Raw genomic sequence first — 18,698 nt, 5'->3', positions numbered from 1 at the left:
ATAAATGATTGGCTGAGGTTAAACAGACCTGCTCCTCAAGCTGAAGACAGGATCAATGCCATGTCCAGGCTTCCTGAACCAAATTGTGCATCTTAGGAAGAACTGGTTCCTTAAATGCATTGTTCCTAGGAGGAGAGGACATGAATCTGAGCTGCATTACACCGGTTCTCTACCACACCAGTCGTGGGAGATTAGAGTACATAGTTTAGGTCAGACTGTGCGTGAGAGAGATTATACTTGAACAACAACTCAGGGGTGGGAAGCTCTAGACCAGCACCTTCTAATAGAACTTTGTGCAGTAATGGGGATGTTCTGTAATCTCCTATGTCCAAAATGTGACCCACTAGCTACGAGTGACTGTGGAGTGCTCAGAATGTAGCCAGTGTGGCTAAGGAACAGAACTAGTAATTTTTCTTAATTGTCATTGTTTACATGTAAATAGCCATGTAGCTATGATATTGGAGACACAGCTTTAGACTCAGGAGACGATTCTGCAAGGGAGTGGGGGCGGGGTCAAGAGACAGAGAATGAACTAAAACTTTTTCCTAGGCTATAGATCATTTCCATGAGAATTGAAAACTGCTTCAAGTTTGTGTTCTATGGCTCAGATGAGCCATCCAGATAATAGAACTGACAGTAAAAGGCCAGTGAGGGTAGAGGCCTCGGCGAGGCCTCGCCAGCCACTTTATATTCCACTCTGCAGCCATTGGGAGTCATTGAGACCTTTGGGGCCTGCGTGATGGTGTTGGATGTCAAGGCAACCTGGCACCCCGTCAACAGGGGCTGCTGTGCTGGAATCCAGGGATCAGTTGTGGTAGATGCAGTGGGACTTAGGAGAAAGGATGAGAATTTGACTGGGAGGGAGCAGTTGGAGGCACAGGGCCAGGTGTGTACATGAGGGGCAGAAGAACAGGGCAGTCTGCAGGCGATGCAGGGAGGGATGCAACTGACGGCTGGCTTGGACCACAGAGTGGAGGGCAGGTCTGTTTTTGACGATGACATTGCAAAAGAAGAGGGCTGTCGCGAGTGGTTCCTTGAGGACCGTGGTTCCTTGTGCAGTATTTAGTATACCCACGGGATGATGTCTGATAGTTTCTTAATCTGTTCTCTCAAGGAGTTTGTATTCTTTCTGTCTGTGGAGATTAGGTCTAGCTACATGAACTCTTTCAAGAAAAAGCATTCCACATGCCTAGTGACTGAGGCTTGACATGAAGAGTGTTCCAGGTTATTTTTTCTGCAAAACAAATGCTCCAAAACTTAGTGTTGCAAAAGCACAACCATTGTATTGTATTTATGGATTTGGGGTGGGGGAAGATCTCGGCAGGGCACGCGATGTATGCAGCCTCTGGGGGCTCTGCCGTGGGAGTCAAAGCCAAGGGCGACTCGAGGCAGAGGCTGCAGTCCTCTCAAGGTGACCGCTCACACATGGCCACCTTCTCTCCTAGATCCTCAGCCAGCCTGTGCCCACAGCATGTTGGCTTTCCCGCTGTGGGCTGGTTTAGGCGACCTCACATGTGGCATTTGACCTCAGAGAGCATCCAACGTGTGAATGCACCAGAATCGAAAGTCTCTTAATCCCTTTCCCCTCTCACTCTCTGATAGAGACAGTAACAAAGACCTGTCTACTTTCAAAGGGAGGGCCGGAAACGCCACCTCTCCACAGACATGGATTCAAGGTCAATTTGTGAGATAAGCACAGTGAGGAGGTTGGAAGGAGGAAGATACAGCAGGTCCTTGAATAACTTTGTTTTGCTCAACATCATTTCTGTACAGTTTTGATGAGGAAGAAAATCAATTCCAGCACAGGTTAAAAAAAAAGAAAGACATTATTCCAGGACCTGCATTTATTATACATTGTTTCACTTAAAGTCACAATTTCCAAGAACCTATTGATGATGTAAAGTGAGGATTTAATGTACTGGGAAGTAAATTGGCCACAGATGGAGAGATGAGTCGGGTCTGGGGCAATGAGGGGTGCCTCAGTAGGGTGGGGCATGAGCTGGTGCTGGAAGAGTAGGTAAAGGAGGCTGGCAGAAGCAGGAGAAGGAGCTGGGAATATGCATACAATGTTGGTGACAGAGGGGGCCTTTATGCTCCTTTGTGGGTCTCCTGGGTCAGTCTTATTAGTGAGGAGGACAACTAAATAGTCTGAAGAGGGAGTCCTGTTATTGACACATCTCTGTGGCACTCCAAGGGGTACAGTCATTTCGAAGCAAATGACTTCCTGTGTCTGCTCTCAACACATTCAGCGTGAGACTTAATGTTCCTGTGCCCACCCAGGTTGATCAGGCTTGTCAAAATGCAAAGCCATTTCCCTGAAAATTTCCCCCATTGTTTTATGTTTTATTCTGGAGTGGGAAGATCTGCTACTCCATAAATTTTTAAGTCATCAAAATCCTTGAGTTCGTGCAGAAGTACCTTTGTTAGTATAGAAATCACGTTAAATAAAACATGTGCTCACTACCTATTTTTCCTCCATTACATGGAGCCTCTGGAGAGAAGAGACTATGTCTGGCTTATCCCAGCTTCTGGAGCAGTTCCAGGCACATATTAGCTACTCAGTGAAAGATGGTTTGACTGCAATAAATAACCTTGAATGAACATCTGTGTATCTTAATGCCTTCTTGATCTAGCATGAGCCCTAAACTTGTTTTTCATCCTGGAATCTTTGTCCTGGAATCCAACCAGCTCCTGTTGCTCCTTATTCCTCTAGAGCAGAAGTCTGATTTGTGCTTGATTTCTGTTTCTGTAGCTGCCAGTTCTTGGCCCAGAATGGATACTTTAATTCCCAAGCACACTTGATTCATGTCCTGGAGGGTGATCGTGTAGACCGGAGTCCACATGAGGAAGGACTGCCAGCTCCCTGTCCACTTTCTCTTGGCAAGTCTCCCTGACCTGGACTCTGACTGTCGCGAAGATATGTGAGGAACTTATTTTTCACTGAGATATTTTGCAAAAGATAAATATCCCAGTGCTGTGGCCATGGATTCTTAGCAAAAGGAAGGACAAGGAGATATGATCAAATGTGTGCTGGAGAATCAATACAAATAAATTATGTGTTCTTTGTTATTATGTCCTGGACTACACAAGAGAGAGCTCTTAAATCATCCACCGTCAGCCGCTGGAGGTTCCCCTCCTTTCCAAGGAGTTATATGGCGACAAAGTCCAGGCTTATGTTGTTTTAGGGAATCCAGATAACTTTCTAGTGGGAATATTAGTTTGGCTGCTAGAGGAAAGCTGATCACTGCAAAAGACTGGAGGGGAGTAATTCCTCTCTAGCTCTGGCATGAGCCTGATTCCACATTAAATATTTTCTACTTGCAATGTCAGGGATTTATGGGCATTCTCTTGCTTGAATGGATGGTCCTTTACTGTGATATATGGCTCAGACCGCTCGGGTTTTGACTAAGTGCTTGTTCAAGAACTTGAGCAGATTAACATCTACAACCCCTTTCCACTTCCCAGCATATGAAGGGGCAGCCCTTTCCCTTCATCCACTAGATGCTGTGGATGTTGCTGCTGTGATCCAGTTCTTTGTGGTTCTGGGTCAAGAACCAGAACCAAGCTAGTTCAGGAAGAATATGGAAGTGCAGGCAAACCACAGTGCGATGTAAGCAAGCATTTTTGTGAAAGGATTCAGGGGGTGACTAGACACAGGGAGGCCAAGAAATGTTAATCCAGAACTTGTGAGAAGTTCAACTCTGCAGTTAGTAGTAGAGAATATGCCCATCAGTGCCTTAAACAAACTAATAAAAACAGATGGAACAGAGGGAAGACCTTGACCATGATCGGGTTTCCAAGAAAGGGACAATGCAGAGAGGTTCATGAAAATGACCTGGAAACACAGTCAACCAACCTGAGGCATGAAATGTGGGTCAGGCGATAGGAACCTGTGAGATGGGCCCCCTGCAAGTATTGGGCTGTGTGTCCAGTCCAGGCCTTTGCGTTCCAACGGTACATCCTAACTTCCTGGAAACCTAGGAGGCATTTTTGACTCTTTCCTTTTCTATTATGTCCCATTTGAATTTTTAGCAACAACTTTCATAGGGTTTCTCCTACCTTTCTTTCATTCCTTTCCTATGGTCATTGCCTCAGTTCCGATCTCTTATCTCTATGCTTGGACTTTTGCAATATCCTTCTCAGTGGGCTACTGCTCCTTATCCCCATTGACCTGCTCTTTATACTCTAGAAGGTTTTGTTCCAGATGCAGATACCAGGAGGTCATTCACCTGCTCCAGCACATTATACACCTCCATGCTCTATATTAAATAATGTTGAAACCCTGTACTTAGGGTGGTGGGCAGAACAGTGGCCTCTCAAAGATGGCCATGTCCTAACCTGTGAATATATGGGTTATCTGGCCTGCCCAATGTTATCATAAGGCTCTTCAATAGGGAATATATAGGGTGGCGGAAGAATCAAGTCACAGTAATGCCATGTAAAATGTCCTTTAGCTTTTGCTGGCTTTGAGAGCTGGAACGGTGTGTGAGGTAAGACGTGTGTATGTTTCCTATGAATGCTGTAACATTCATAGAATGGTAGAAGATGGAAAAGGTGAAAAACAGATTCTGCCCTACAGCCTTATGAAGGATTGTGGAATATAGTCCTGCTAACACCTTGATTTTAGCCATTAAAACCCATTTTGGAATGTTGATCTTTAATACTGTAAGATAATACATTTGTGTCTTTTTAAAGATTTATTTATTTATGCATACAGAACTGGGCTGAAGGCCAGAGGAGCTGGGACGGTGAGAGGACTCACTAGAGATAGAGTGGGGAGCAGACAGGCAGATCGATGAAGGACACTGCTGAGGGGATCAGGGGCAGAGTAGCAGAGGTCTGCCGTGCTATGTGGATCGCCTCTGGGGCTGGGGTTGAACTCGCACTGAAGCAGTTGTAGCTACCTTGCAGTGCTGCATCCTAACCTGTTGCGCCACCGGGGAGGGCCCCATATGTGTTGTTTTAAGACCTGACATCGATGGCAATCTGTTACAGCATTCATAGGTAACATACACATCTGATATTTAATCCTGTCATTATCTGCCCCGGTATGGGTCTCTATGTCCTTCTTTATGCACTTGGCCTCAGAAGACCACCCCCTGGTCCCAGAACATGACATGTGTTTTCTTATGCTGCTTCGTTAGCCTGATAAGCCCTTTGGGCCTTTTATCTAGTGAAATGAGCCAGCTCAAGTTTCACCTCTTGTGAGTATTTTTGTGGAGGGTGATCCTCTACTTCATCTAAGTTAGGAAGGAAATCACTTGTTTATATCCTGTGTAAATCCTGCAGGATTATTGTGGGGCTCACAAGAGATAATATGCACAATGTCATCAACCTGGTGTAAGTCATACCAATTTCACTGTAGGTAGTAAATGTGTTTATTTTTTTGCACTAAAGTGTCTGGATCAGGAAATTTCTATCTCACTCCCTCATCCCTCACCCTATTTTCCATGATGTGTTGCTTATGAGAGAATGTAATTTGTAGGATTGAGTAGGCAAACTATTACAATAAATGTTTACAGAGTCTCTGGGAATGTGCTAGGAACTGTCCCAGGTGCTGAAGATAGTTATAATAAAATTGAAGTCCTCTTGCTTAAGGTATCTTACAATGCAGTCAAGTCCTAGCTCTTGGTTTCATGTGAGGCACTTTGGGATGGTAGCTGCTTCCAGTCTGGGTAATCCAGAAAATCCACTGGGATCAGCTGCCACATGGTTTAGAGAGCTCTTTCGGCAGCTGAGGCCCAAGAGGGAATGATGTCCTGATAGGAGTGGCTGAAGCAAAGGTAATGCATGTGCTTGCAGGCAGAGTCAGCAGAGATGGACCCTGAGGTGGAAAGAGACTAATGGGTAGGGTCACACGCCAGGTGAAATGGGCTTGCTTGACCTTTGATCTTCCCACTGCTGAGACTGTCAATGCATGTCTGCTCAAAGCTGGTGCCAGCTCTTGGGGAGCCCTGGGGCTTTCATCTGTACATCAGTGAGAGGTTGTTCTTTTTTGTGAGTTTCAAGTTGTCATCACTAAAGAAGTGACACGCTCCCTCTCAGGGACATGGCATTTCCCTACTCAGTGGCAAATAATGATCTGGTTTTCTCAGGGACAGGAAGGTAGATTCCTCATATATGCCGAGGGCGTATTGTGCACTTGCAGAAGGTAGTTTTCATCCACTCCTCACAACTATCCCATGGAGGGGACTATATTCCCTTCATTTTTTACATGAGGACACTGGAGTTCTGTAGGGTAAGTGCCTGGCCTAAGGTCACACAAACTGAGTGGCAGAATGTGGGTTTCCTTTCAAGACTGTCTGGCTTAGAGATTTTGCTCTTTTTCCAAGGAAATAAGCTGGTTATATTTTGTGTTCATTCATGGTTATCTCTGAAAGCATCACGCAGCAACTTCAGCGCCACTCTTTCACCTTTCGTCTGTCCACATCTCTTCTGCCCTTGGCCACTTCCTCAGGATGGTGTGGTGGTGGTAGACGCCAAGGGTGGCTACGCAGGAAGGTATGAGCTTAGGTTCCCAGTTAGACATACACCTTTGTTGGCAACTCACCCTGATTCTTGTGAGCTGTCATTTTGAGGTACAGATATTGGTGAGAATTCTGGGGTTTGGCCCCACCTCTGTTGCTGGGCAGCATGCTACCCACATCATTTCCAGAAGATGTCTGTGTCTTTCATTTTTAAAGTCCCTTAGGGAATGAGAGTAAATGGGTTTTTAATTCATTTTTAATGACTTGTTACACAAAACTAGAATAACCCCCCTTTACTATTCAACAATCATTTTTTATAAGCTTCTTGTTTCAATAACATTGCAATTCTATTTCCCTGCTATGGCACTTGCCTTATTCAGCTACCAAATTCTGTAAAGTGCTTTCTTAACCTGGCTTCACTTTCATACAGGGGGGATAAATGCTTATTTCTCTTTCCTTTCCCTTTATCTTTTCCTTCTTTTCTTGGGTGTTGTAGGAGTGGACAAATATGGATGGGGTACTGACTTCTCCCTCTTGAAATGCATGACCTGGATGATTTTCTCGTCTGGTGAAACAAATGATGATCTCAACCTTTCATCTTATTCTGCTCACTTTTCTGTGTAGCATACACAGATCACCAGACATGGTGCTTGACACTTAGTAGGTACTCAATAAATATTTAGTGTTTCCATGTCTGCCCTTTCCACATTTTTTTCCTATTGTCTAAACTAATCTATTGCATCCAGTCATGTGTTTGTAAAATTGAGCTAGTGTCTTATTTAATGCACATGTCATCTGGTACAGGTATAGAACTTTCCCTCTCTAGAAGTCTCTAGTGAATACAACTCTTTCGAGCTGGAAAGACTTGGTAGACTAGTTTACCTAAGAAAAAGATACTTTTGAAGAACTTTACAAAATATGATAGAAAGAAAAAAGATTGGCAGGAAAAAAAAGCCACAACTTCCTCCTGTCTCTCCTTTGCTCTCACATTGCTAACATGCTCTCAGCAATTCTGACCTTTTGATCACAAGCTAGGAAGCAGTTTCCCAACACCAAGCAATCCACTGTGACACCAGCTGGGCATCCTACAGTTTAACTCAATTTGGAAGCTATCTAAGTGGAAATAGTATCATGCCCCACAGGTTAAGGGCTCAGTCCCAAGAAACTGCCAATTCCCCTTTAAATGTCCTTTAAGTAGCAGGTTACCCACCACTTCTCTCTGGCTTGGCTACAAACTGAGATTCTCAACGTCTTTTCCCCCCATTGGATTTGATTAGTCCCTAGTGTGGTTCAGAAAACTCACGGAAGCACTTCATTTTACAAAGGAGATGATAGGAGAAAAAGGTGAAGAAATACACAGGGTGAGGTTTGGGAGCGTCCCGAGCACAGGTGCTTCTAGCCTCAGAGGGTCTGGGTGCATCGCCCTCCTGGTGTACAGGTGTGTTCATCAGCCTGGAAGCTCTTTGAAACTATCCTGTGGGATTTTATGGAGACTTCCTTCTGTGGGCCTTGTTCATTAGTTGTTAACTCCATTTCCAGCTCCTCTTCCCTTTCTGGACCATGGGGATGGGGCTGAAGATTCCAAACTTCTAATCTCAACTGGATCTGTCTGATGACCAGCCCCCACCTAGGAGCATTGTAAAGTTCACTCAAGTTACCTCATTAGAACAAAAGCCACTGTGAGTGCTCTTATCACTTAGGAATTTACAAGGCTTTTTAGGCATTCTGTGCCAGGAACTGAGGGCAGAGATCAGTCTCTGTATTTCTATGATCTCACAACACTGCATTTCCATTCCTCCCCATCTCTTATGATCTCACCCTTGTGAGGACATCGTGATGACTCCAGCCCAGATGCATCTGCTCCTCTTTTAAACACCTGTGGTGACACTTTCAGTTTTTCAGTTCTGTGATAGGCACCATGTCAAGGAAGAGCTCAATTATACTTGTGCAGCATAATAATGAGAAAAATAAGGTGCTGTCCTGAAGGAACACCCCCCCCCCCACCGTGAAGATCCATACAGGAACTGTAATAATAATCTGGTGAGTAGCGTATTGGAGAGTTTGTACAGCAGCTAGGAGAGCGTGGCTTAATGGGTATCGGTTCTGTCTTGGAGGACAGGGGAGATAGCGGAATGTTGACTTTTCAGCTGGCTCTTGAAAAACACGGAGGTCATCAAGTAGAAAGTGGGAGAAGGACTTTCTGAGAGGGGAGAGGAGTTTTTGCAAAAGTGTGGGAAGTGGAACTGGGAGAATTGATATTCCAGAGTGGCTAGAATATGGATGTTGTCTTTGGAAGGTGACTCTAGAAAATCATTAAAAATGTTGATTGTGCCAAATTGAGAAAGGTCTTTCATGTTTTGCTGTGGAATTTGGATTTCATCCTAAAAGTTACCAGGATTCAGTCTATGCTTAGAGAGGTCATTTTAAGTGTAAAAAAGGAAGAGGGGTGAAGATCAGGAGCTAAGTAAACTATTTATGTTGAGTCTCTAGTACCTAAACCCAGTGATCTATTCTCAATCTTCCCTGTACATGATCAGTCAGAGGTATTTCACACAGCCACACAGCTTATCACTCTATTCCTTTTTTTTTTTTTTTAATTTGGTGTCCAGGACACACATGGTGCTGGGTTTCCACTGATTTTATAAATCATTTCATGTTAGGGATGGACTTTGATTCTGTGTATCTCTAAGAGAAGACATTGAATGTGGGAATGGGTTACAGAGTTCTGAAAGCCCTGGGGGAGCAATAAAGAGGTCGCCTAAAGATTGCTAAGTGTAAAAACCATTACAGCCATGCACAGGAGGAGAAAAAACAAATGTCCTTCCCATCCAGTATCTGCTGTCAGTGCAGAGCTATTTGAGCAGGAACCTGGGAACGTGTACTTCCTGCTGTCAGGGTCCATCACTTCCGCTGCAGAGACCCCCTGCTCTGTTGTAGCTGTTGTGTAGTCACCAGAAAGTAGAAGTGTGGGGAGAGGAGCTCTCCCCTCTCCCATTTCCCCCACCGCCACCCAATAACCAGCCAACAGGAAATTCTTAGCATATAATCCTCAGGTTCCTGGCTACTCCCATATATAGATACAAATGTGGACCAAGAGAAAATAGACAGCATGATCCACCCCTTCAGCTATGATGGGCACCCACTTCCAAAAGCAGCTTGTTTTTACCTGTTAGTTCAGTGGTAGTTTGAGGAACTCAAAATAGTAGTTTTAGCTTCCAGGGCAGTGGAACAGAGTTTTGTCTCCCTGGTGACAATTCCCTTCTTAGGAACCAAGATTTTCTACCAACAGGGCAAAAGGATGTGGGGAAATGAAGGAATTACTCTGTGATAGGTTGTGGGGTGTTCTAATGAGAGAACTGCTATTACTTTTTGGCCCTTGATTCTCAGGCCTTTGTGTCTGAGGACAGTGTGTTGGCTTCTAGCAAGTACTGTCATTGAGTCTTTGAAATTCCATTCACCATTGTATCAGGACAGTGGCTTCTGGGTGATGAAGTTTGGGGTAAGACTAGAGAATTCCATGGACCTGCCCATTACTGAACTACTTTTGCTGTGAAATGAGTTCCTTTGTTAGAAGTAATGTTGTATGGGACACTGTGTCACTGTCTAAGGCAATCTGAAATGGAAAGACTTTGATTCTAGCATAATCACTGCAGAGGGAAAAAGCAATATCAATGAGAAGAAATTGTTCCCTCTATGTAATGGGGAGGGGAAGTGCTCCATAAAGTAATCATCCTGTCACTGGGTACCATATTGAGTCAGCACTGGTTTCTGATGTTGGTAGCTTGGCAACTGGGAAATGACAATATACACACCAGTCTTGTGGTGTGTATGTTGACTTGGGGCTTGTCTTGCTAGTGTGGGCCAAGGAAGGAGTCAAGGGTTATGCTGAGGTTCTAACTTGAGCCACAAAGTTGATGCTATAACCTTAAAAATACAAAGAGGTATGGGCCCTCCCTGGTGGCACAGCAGGTTAAAGCACAGCACTAAGAAGCTAAAGCCACTGCAGCATGAGTTCGATCCCCAGCCTCAGAGGTGACCCACATGGTGTGGCAGACCTCTTCTGACCCGCCCGCTGCTCTCCTCAGCAGTGTACTTCTTCAGTTCCCCGTTCTGCTCCCCACTCTGTCTCTGGTGAATCCTCTCACCGCCCCTGCACTTCTGGCCTGTCCCCCAGTTCTGTATGCATACATAAATAAATCTTTAAAAAAATACAAAGAGGGTAACAGTTTCACAAAACCTCATGTGTCATATTCTGACAGTTTATATTGTTCATACTCTTGTCTTCTCAACTACACTCTAGAGCAAGGGAGCACTGTTTGTATTATTCTGAATTTGTACACCCTTAGCTAAGTTCTGCATGCCTAGTTGATGGCCACATACTGGGAATAAACTAGGCTGTGGATCACAAATGTTAAAATTCTATTCCCTGGGGGAATGCCCCCTCCAGTTGCGAGGAGAATGCTAGGATTCAGACTGTAGAGACTGAAAAATGCACTCTTTTTTTTTTTTAAGATTTATTTATTTGTACAGAACTGGGGTACAGGCCAGAGATGCGGAGGGTGAGAGGCTTCACCAGAGACAGAGTGGGGAGCAGAACAGACAGATCGACGAAGTACACTGCTGAAGGGAGCAGCGGGAGGGTCAGAAGAGGTCTGCCACGCCATGTGGTCACCTCCGGGGCAGATGGGGATCTAACTCATGCGGAAGTGGCTTAAGCTTCTTTGTGCTGTGCTTTAACCAGCTGCGCCACCTGGGAGGGCCGCACTCTTTTTTTTTTTTTAAAAAGATTTATGTATTTATGTATATAATAACTGGGGGACAGGCCAAGGAGCGTGTGTGAGAGGATTCACTAGAGACAGAGTGGGGAGTAGAGTGGGAAGACCCATGGAAATACACTGCTGAGGGGAGTAGCAGGCAGGACAGGGGAGGTCTGCTGTGCCATGTGGGTCAGCTCCCTTTCCAGGGATTGAACTCATGCTCTAGTGACTGTGGATAGCTTGATAGTGCTGTGCTTTAACCCTTTGCACCATCAGGGAGGCCCCCAAAACACACTCCTGTTGGTAGTTCTCGGGAGAAGGATATGTTTTTGCATCCTTGTGAAGTTATCATCATTGACCACTCCATCACTGACCACTCCATCATTGACCACTCCATCATTGACCACTCCATCATTGGCCACTTCTGCTAAAAACCATTGTTCCACCATCCTAGTTGCCGGAAACAAAGAACAACCTGGTAGGGAAACAAGATGGTGAGAGGTGAGTTAAGGCTTGATTAGGATATGCGGGGAACCTCATGGACTTAAAGACACCAGGGTTTCTGGAAGGTTTAATGAACTAAAGTAATTTTCCTTCAGAGTAAAATTTTACAGGCATTAAAGGTCTTCACTTCACTGAATGTGCTTATGGGCAAGAGCGTCCTAGTGATTTATGGATTTGTAGATTATGCATTATCCTTTCAGAGGACAGGAGGATCCCTGGGGCTTCCTCCCTTCCTTGCCAAGCTGAGTGGAGGAGCCAGGTGAACACACGGGGTCTCATTTGCAGCCTTTTACATGGCAATTGGGGTCCAGAATGGATGGGCAGTTGTTAGAAGAGCTTAGCGCTCTAGAGCTGGACTCACTCTCACCACCCTTCCCCCTGCCTTCCCAGATAAGGGTTATTGTCTTCGGAAGAGTAATTGCCATGCTAATAAGTCATTTTTGCATAGTACAGCTCATAAGCAGGTCAGTTTCCCTTATTTGATTAGACTCAACAATCCCGTGAGGTTGGCAGCGGGAAAATGTATCTTTAAGACCATTTTAGGAAATTGGAGCAGATCCTGAAACAACATAAATAAGTTGCACAGGATCAGATAATAGCATACGGCAAGACTGGGGTTTGGGTTCAGCCTTCTCGTTGCAAGCACTCAGTTCCTTCCCTGCTGCCATGCAAACTCTGTCCAATGGGCTGGAACCCCGTGGGGTAGGGAAGGGCTTTCAGGTGAAATAGATACTGCTGCTGCTTCCTCTTAGTGTGGGAACCTGCTGCCTCAGGAGAACTGGGTAGCAAGCTCCTTTGCACCCAAATGTCATTTCCCACATCTGCCAGAGGCTTGGGCTCCTTAGTTAAAACATAGATGATCTGAGAAGACACCAGGTTAAGGAAAACTATATATTTATGAGAACAGGAACCATTTCCCTTTTGATCATTTTACTATCAAGAATCTTAGGCTGTGCTTGGCATAGAGCAGGAATGAATGAGTGAAGAGAGAAGGAGACATGGAAAATAAAGGTACTAGCGTTGGCATTGTGTGTGTCAGAAGATCAGACAGTTAGCCTGGGGGCAGCAGAAGATACTAGATGTTTGGGCACAAGAACATTGGAGGTGGCCAGCCAACAAAGACAAAAAACCCTAATATATTAAAAATGGTAAGAGTGTCTATGCACACACACACACACACACAAATATATATGACTTATAACTATATTTATACACGCATATGCATCTAGGGCTTACTGCTGTGCGTGTGAAAGTACTTATATTAAGAGAGAAGTGTTATTTACTCATGAATTATTCCAATTAACTTTCATTTCTCCTGCTGTCTAAAATCCCCCCAGGTCTGTAGCCAGTTGGGTAAAAAAAATACCCAGCTATTTGACAAAGATTATTTGACCAACCTCGGTCTCCCAACAATTTGCCTGCTTCTTCTTTTCTCTGTGTACATCTGTGTTTCCTAAGTCTCCCTTCAAGCACAAAGAAAACAAAAGTTATCATCCCTGTGGGTCTTGAACTGTGGATTTCCCTAAGTCACAGAATTCAGCAGGTGCCTTTCTAATTCACCCAAGAGGTGCTCACCCAAGAGGAGACTGTGGGATTCATGAATGAATGATGAGCTCTGGAGAGTTTTTCTCCTCTGTCTTCCTGCTCATTGTCTCTCACAAGTCCACAGAGACATTTGCTGAATGGAAGAGCGTGGCACAGGAAAGAACCAGTGTTCCTGTCCTTGGCTCCCCTGGTTATGTGCCTTGGGGCATTTTGCTTAGACCTTGGACTTCAGTTCCCTAACATGTCTGGTGGAGAGACACTACTTCTGCTTCGTCTCAAAAGGTTTGTGTGAGGGTTGAGGAACACCCAGTGCAGTATTTATTAGCATATAGTTGGGATTCAAATTTTTATTTGTTCCCTTCTTGCTTCTTTCTACTTAATTGTTCACTGGAGGTTTCTGCTGGAGGTGAGTCAAGTCAGACTTTGCTATGGATCTCAAACTAGCCCTTCCACACTTCCTGCACCCAGAGCCACCCACCAGTGATTCCTGCGATGGGGCACTTCTTTTTTCTGCTCAGAATTCTTGCCCACCAGCCTGGGCTTGTTAGGTAATGTTACTGTGTCTGCCTTCAGCTTTCTTCCCTGGAAATTCCCTACTTTCCAGTGGCCTTTGGAAGGCCTGAGTAATGAGAGAAGCCAGGGGTGAGTGCGCTTTCTCTTGCCCTTGGCTTTGTTTATCTGGCATAGAGTACCTTAAGCCTACAGGTTACATTGCTATTTTTTCATAACTCTATTGGAGTCCTGTGCTAGCTGCATAGGAAAAGGAACTTCTAACCCCAAATTCTCAGGATTTGACCTTTTCTCTGGGGAGCAGGGGTGACTTTGTTGAGACATCCCATTATGTTTCTCTTATTGCCTGCTCTGTTTGGAAGGCTCAACTCAACTTAAAAGAATGGAGGTGATTCTTGAGCATGGTCTCACAGAGGGGTAAGGTGGTGTCTCTGGAGTGTGTTGGATGGTCCCAAAGTATGGTCCTCTGATCACCACAAAAGAATTTCTGGATCCTATCCAGCACCCACTGGGTCAGACTTGCTGGGGTTCAGGTCAGGGTACCCAGCAACAGTCTCCAGTGTTCGCCACAGGGTGGAGGAACAGTGTCCTGGATCCTTGGTCAAGGTCACACTCTATTGGGTCTTTAAGTTGGATTACTTCCTCACTCTCTGCTTTAATATCCTTATCTATCTATAAAATGAGGGTAATTGACTGGATAAATGTTATTGTCTCCTGAAAATTATGATGCATTGTCAAATGTTATTTTGTTGACTCCAAAATGATTATTTTTAAGAACATTTGACATGCTGAGCCTGTCAGGGACATGAATCCTGCCGGAGCTGTTAGGAATCTCATTGAGAAAGCAGCTCCTGTGACATACAGATGCCGTCATGGCTGGGCTCAGTCAAGTGGCAGATCATGCAGCTTGGTTTTAAGCACCATAGGACATGAGAAAAGAGCACTTGGATGATTTCTGGGAAAAGGCTCCAGAAGGTGAACACTGAACTGCTGCTTAGACCACAGGCAGTACGTGCAGGTGGAAAGGAATGGACAGGGCACAGGCAATGATGTGATACAGCACAAGAGCAAGCAGAGGTGTGAGTGGCTTTGGTTTCTTTGCAGCATCTTGAGAAAGCTGGATTCCTAAAGCAGAGGACAGTTTCGTAAGAACTGGGATGAAGTGGTCAGAGGAGTGCCTGCTATGCCAGGCTAAGGAGTGCAGGTTTTATCCTAGTTTAGAGAAATCCAGTAAAAATTTCTATCAGGAAATTGAGTGTACAGAGTTGCAATTGAAACTGGCTACAATTGAAGGCAGAAGTAGTATTCATGCAGGCACGACAGGGTATTTCTCTGGATCCTCTAGGACACAGACACCAAGAGGAGATTAGATACACATGAAACATGTTAGAGGAGACGAGATGGGTGGACAGGAGGACCGTGGTGAAGCGCTGGGTCAGGGCGCTGGAAGAATGGCAGTGACCTGGCTCTGGGAAGGGTTTTCGGATCTGGTTAGATGTTAGATCTCCATTAACTAACTAGCATTCTTATGGGCAGTATTTTTCTTCACTTTTTGAGGACTTGGCTCATTTTAGCAATTGCTTGATGTCCCTGGAGGCTTCTTTTTGGGAGGAAATGAAATGGGCTGACTTGCCCTTGCTGCGCTCCAGATGGGTGCTGTGACCTGTTCCTAGCAGAACAAGCTTGTGAGCAAGTCCAGAACCTGGGCTCATCAGTACATAGCCACCTGTTGCTTTTGCAGGGCAACCACTGGGCATGACTTTGTCTAGGAAAGAGGATAAAGTGAAGGGTGGGAGTTTGTAGTGTGTATATATTGATTCAACAAACAGGAGTTATGGGCATTTGCTAGGCTTTTGACAGGGGAGGAGGTGGGGAACTCACCTGCCTTCTTCAGCCACTGACTTTAATAAATGTGGCTGGGACCATTGAGTGACCGTGGAGAACAGTTCTTGCCGAGCATGGAGTGAGCACTCTGTGCTCTTGTGTGATGGTGATAGGACAGGTAGCTTGGTAGACTCCACTGTCCTACAAAATGCCACTTCAGCGATGTCTTCCTTGGCTTGGCTGGTTGCTGTCCAGTCCACATCCTACCATAGAATGACATCTGAGAGATGGGGTCCTCTAGCAATGTTTAACTTCCCCCAGAAGTTAAACATCTCAAACCAACTTTGCCATAGACTCTCGCTGCAATGGGTCACATCCTTGCCTCTATTTTTTTTTTTTAAGTTTACATAAAAGAAATGGGCATGGTACTGACTGACCCCATGGGGTGCTAGATGAGAATAAATTTCAAAGTGAGTGTTTTAGTGTCAGTTAAATGCTATAAAAATGTTCATTATAATGGCTGATTATTTTTTCTTTACTCTTAAATGGATACCTCCAATGGGAAAGCCCCGTCTTGGTAGCAGAAATTCATTATCTCAGAAAGAGTTTAATGGCTGCTGTGAAAATGAACTGGAGGAAGTTAAATTGTGGAATGGGAAGGAGCTGAGAAAAGTGAAATGAGTTGTGCATTAAATTTAGATAAACACAATTATGTGTAACTGGATTATCATGGGTGCAGGCAGGCGCTGTATATTAGGCACCTGCATTTTGATTAAAATCGATTCAGGTGCGTGCATTTAGCATCCTGGTAACCACAGGGTTGAGCCTGAGCCACCTCACGCCTTCTCCTGGTTCATGAGGGAAGTGAGGAAAAGAGCTGCTGTCCAGCTACCGCGTGGGAGGAAGATGAAGGGCAGGAGACCAGACTGAGCAGCCCCCAGCCATTCCAGAGCACTGAGCTCCAGGTGCCGTTAGCTCTCTGGCGTGGCCAACTTCCTGCTTGGACTCCTCTCCTCAGCAGGAGACAGGGCGGTGACCACGGAGTCCCTGGAATCCACTGGGCTGCTTCCTCTGGGGCAGGGGCAGAAGCCACGTAAAGGTGGCATCAGAGGGTGTGGGCACTGGGCCACCTGTCCTTCCCATGTTGACAGCTGCGGGATCCTGTGAAGCGTACCTGAATCTCTTTGAACTCCTCTGTAGACAGGATCAGGCTCAGTTCCTCTCCCCCTTCAGTCTGTCAGTGGTCAGTGCCACCTCCAGATCAAAGCCAGCTCAGCCTTTGATCTGGGCAACCTGCTGGTCAGCGGGACCACCTGGCCTGTGCCTGACCTTGAAGGAAGACAGACGTGGAGAAACAACTGCCCGGTACCCCATTAATTCCTGTTGGCATGTTTTATTTCAAGTGCAAAAGATCGACAGGATTAAAATAAATGCTACCAGTTACGGGGCTGCATTAAATTAATAATTTTTTCCACTTGCTTGATCCTATAATACCCCTCAACTCAATGGATAAATACTAAGCCTTCCTCTGGGTAATTTGAGCTGCACTGTCTATTGTAACACACTGAAGTAAGCTTCCTTTCTCTCCCCTTTTGTTCCCTCCTCTGCCCTCTTTCTCTCCCCCTCCCCCCTACACAGGTTATCCTTATCCTGACGAAGCTGTATGACTTCAACTTGGGAAGCGTGACCGAGAGTTCACTCTGGAGGTAAGTGGATTAGACTTTCTTCAGAGTTAATTTGACTGGGCCCAGGGGAGGAAGGTGTGATGCAGTTGGGCAGCCTGTTCTGCAGGGTGCAGAAGGCGCTTCCTCCAGGAAGCCCTCTTTAATGTCCCGGTGGAGTTGATGTCCCGCCCCCAAAGCCCACTGTGTCCCCAAGTGCTTGTGTTGCTCGTTGGTGGGCTGTCTCACATGCTCCCGGTGTTGTGTGGCTTCTGTATTCCTGGGAGTCTCGGTCTGGCGCAGATCTGGGTGGAGAGCAGACGAGCGTGTCTGAAACAGGTGGAGACAGTGGGTAAGGGTGCCTGCAGTGGGAGCAAGGGAGGGAGGGTGCTGGCTCTGTGTTGGTCTTGGCCCAAGGAACCTTTCCAACTCCTTGACTCTGTAATGCGCTGTAGGTCTGAGAAGCTGGTCCTTATGGGACTGGATGTGTATGGGCTTTAGGCTGGAAGGGGAGGGAGCTTTCTTGTTCCCTGGCCTTTGTGGGCCCCTCCTCCAGAAAGTAATATTCGAAGGTATGGTTTACGACTGCACTGGTGGAAAGAGAAATTAATAACATGCATTAAAACATTTTCTCAGCCTAAATGTTTTTTTTTTTTGGGGGGGGTTACTTTAAAAGAAATAAAAGCATTTATTTCTTAAAGAGTTTGCTAAAACCATTTGTTAGGATTTATACATTAAAAACATTGAAAATTGTATTTTTGGCATGGCAACATTGGCTTACAGCACTGTGCATGATGCAGGTACAGATTCACACCTCTTCAGGCCGATATGGCCACACCGCACCCACCAGAACACCCCTAACCCCCACCACAGTCCATGGGGCCCTTCTACATTTTGCTCCCCACCCTTCTGCTTCCTAACTGGGAGCTACAATTCTGCAGTTGTATTTCTAGGGGTTGTTTTGGTTTCATCTTGTCTATTCTTAAGTTTTCTTTCTTTATATTCCATATAAATAAAATCACCCAATGTTTGTCTTTGTCCTTCTGACTTAGTTTGCTTAGTTTCATCTCTCCAATTCCATGCAGATTGTAGCAAATGGCAAGACTTTTTTCTGTTTTTTTTTTTTTTTTAAAGATTTATTTATGCATACAGAACTGGGTACAGGCCAGAGGTGCAGGGGAGGTGAGAGGATTCACCAGAGACAGAGTGGGGAGCAGAACAGGCAGATCAACGAAATACACTGCTGAGGGGAGCAGCAGGCGGGTCAGGAGAGGTCTGCCATGCCATGTGGATTATCGCTGGGACGGGGATCGAACTCATGCTGAGGTGGCTTTAGCTTCTTAGTGCTGTGCTTTAACCTGCTGTACCACTAGGGAAGGCCTGACTTTTTTCTGTTTTTATAGCTGGGTAGCATTCCATGGCATATGTGT

General features: G+C 45.4%; 1 protein-coding gene across 1 annotated transcript in view; it reads left to right on the top strand.

Annotated features, from left to right (window-relative positions):
- Nucleotides 1–18,698, top strand: part of SORCS3 (sortilin-related VPS10 domain containing receptor 3) — a 503,865-nt gene that overhangs the window by 141,870 nt on the left and 343,297 nt on the right. The window contains exon 2 of the mRNA XM_004680459.2: nucleotides 17,246–17,313. Within this exon, the coding sequence (XP_004680516.1) occupies nucleotides 17,246–17,313 (68 nt within the window). The remainder of the gene's footprint in view (nucleotides 1–17,245; nucleotides 17,314–18,698) is intronic.

This window comes from Condylura cristata, unplaced genomic scaffold (assembly GCF_000260355.1).
Source record: "Condylura cristata isolate star-nosed mole 26May11 unplaced genomic scaffold, ConCri1.0 scaffold00011, whole genome shotgun sequence".
NCBI lineage: Eukaryota > Metazoa > Chordata > Mammalia > Eulipotyphla > Talpidae > Condylura > Condylura cristata.
Note: the sequence above shows the minus strand (reverse complement) of the source record. Positions and strands in the feature narration are given on the sequence as shown.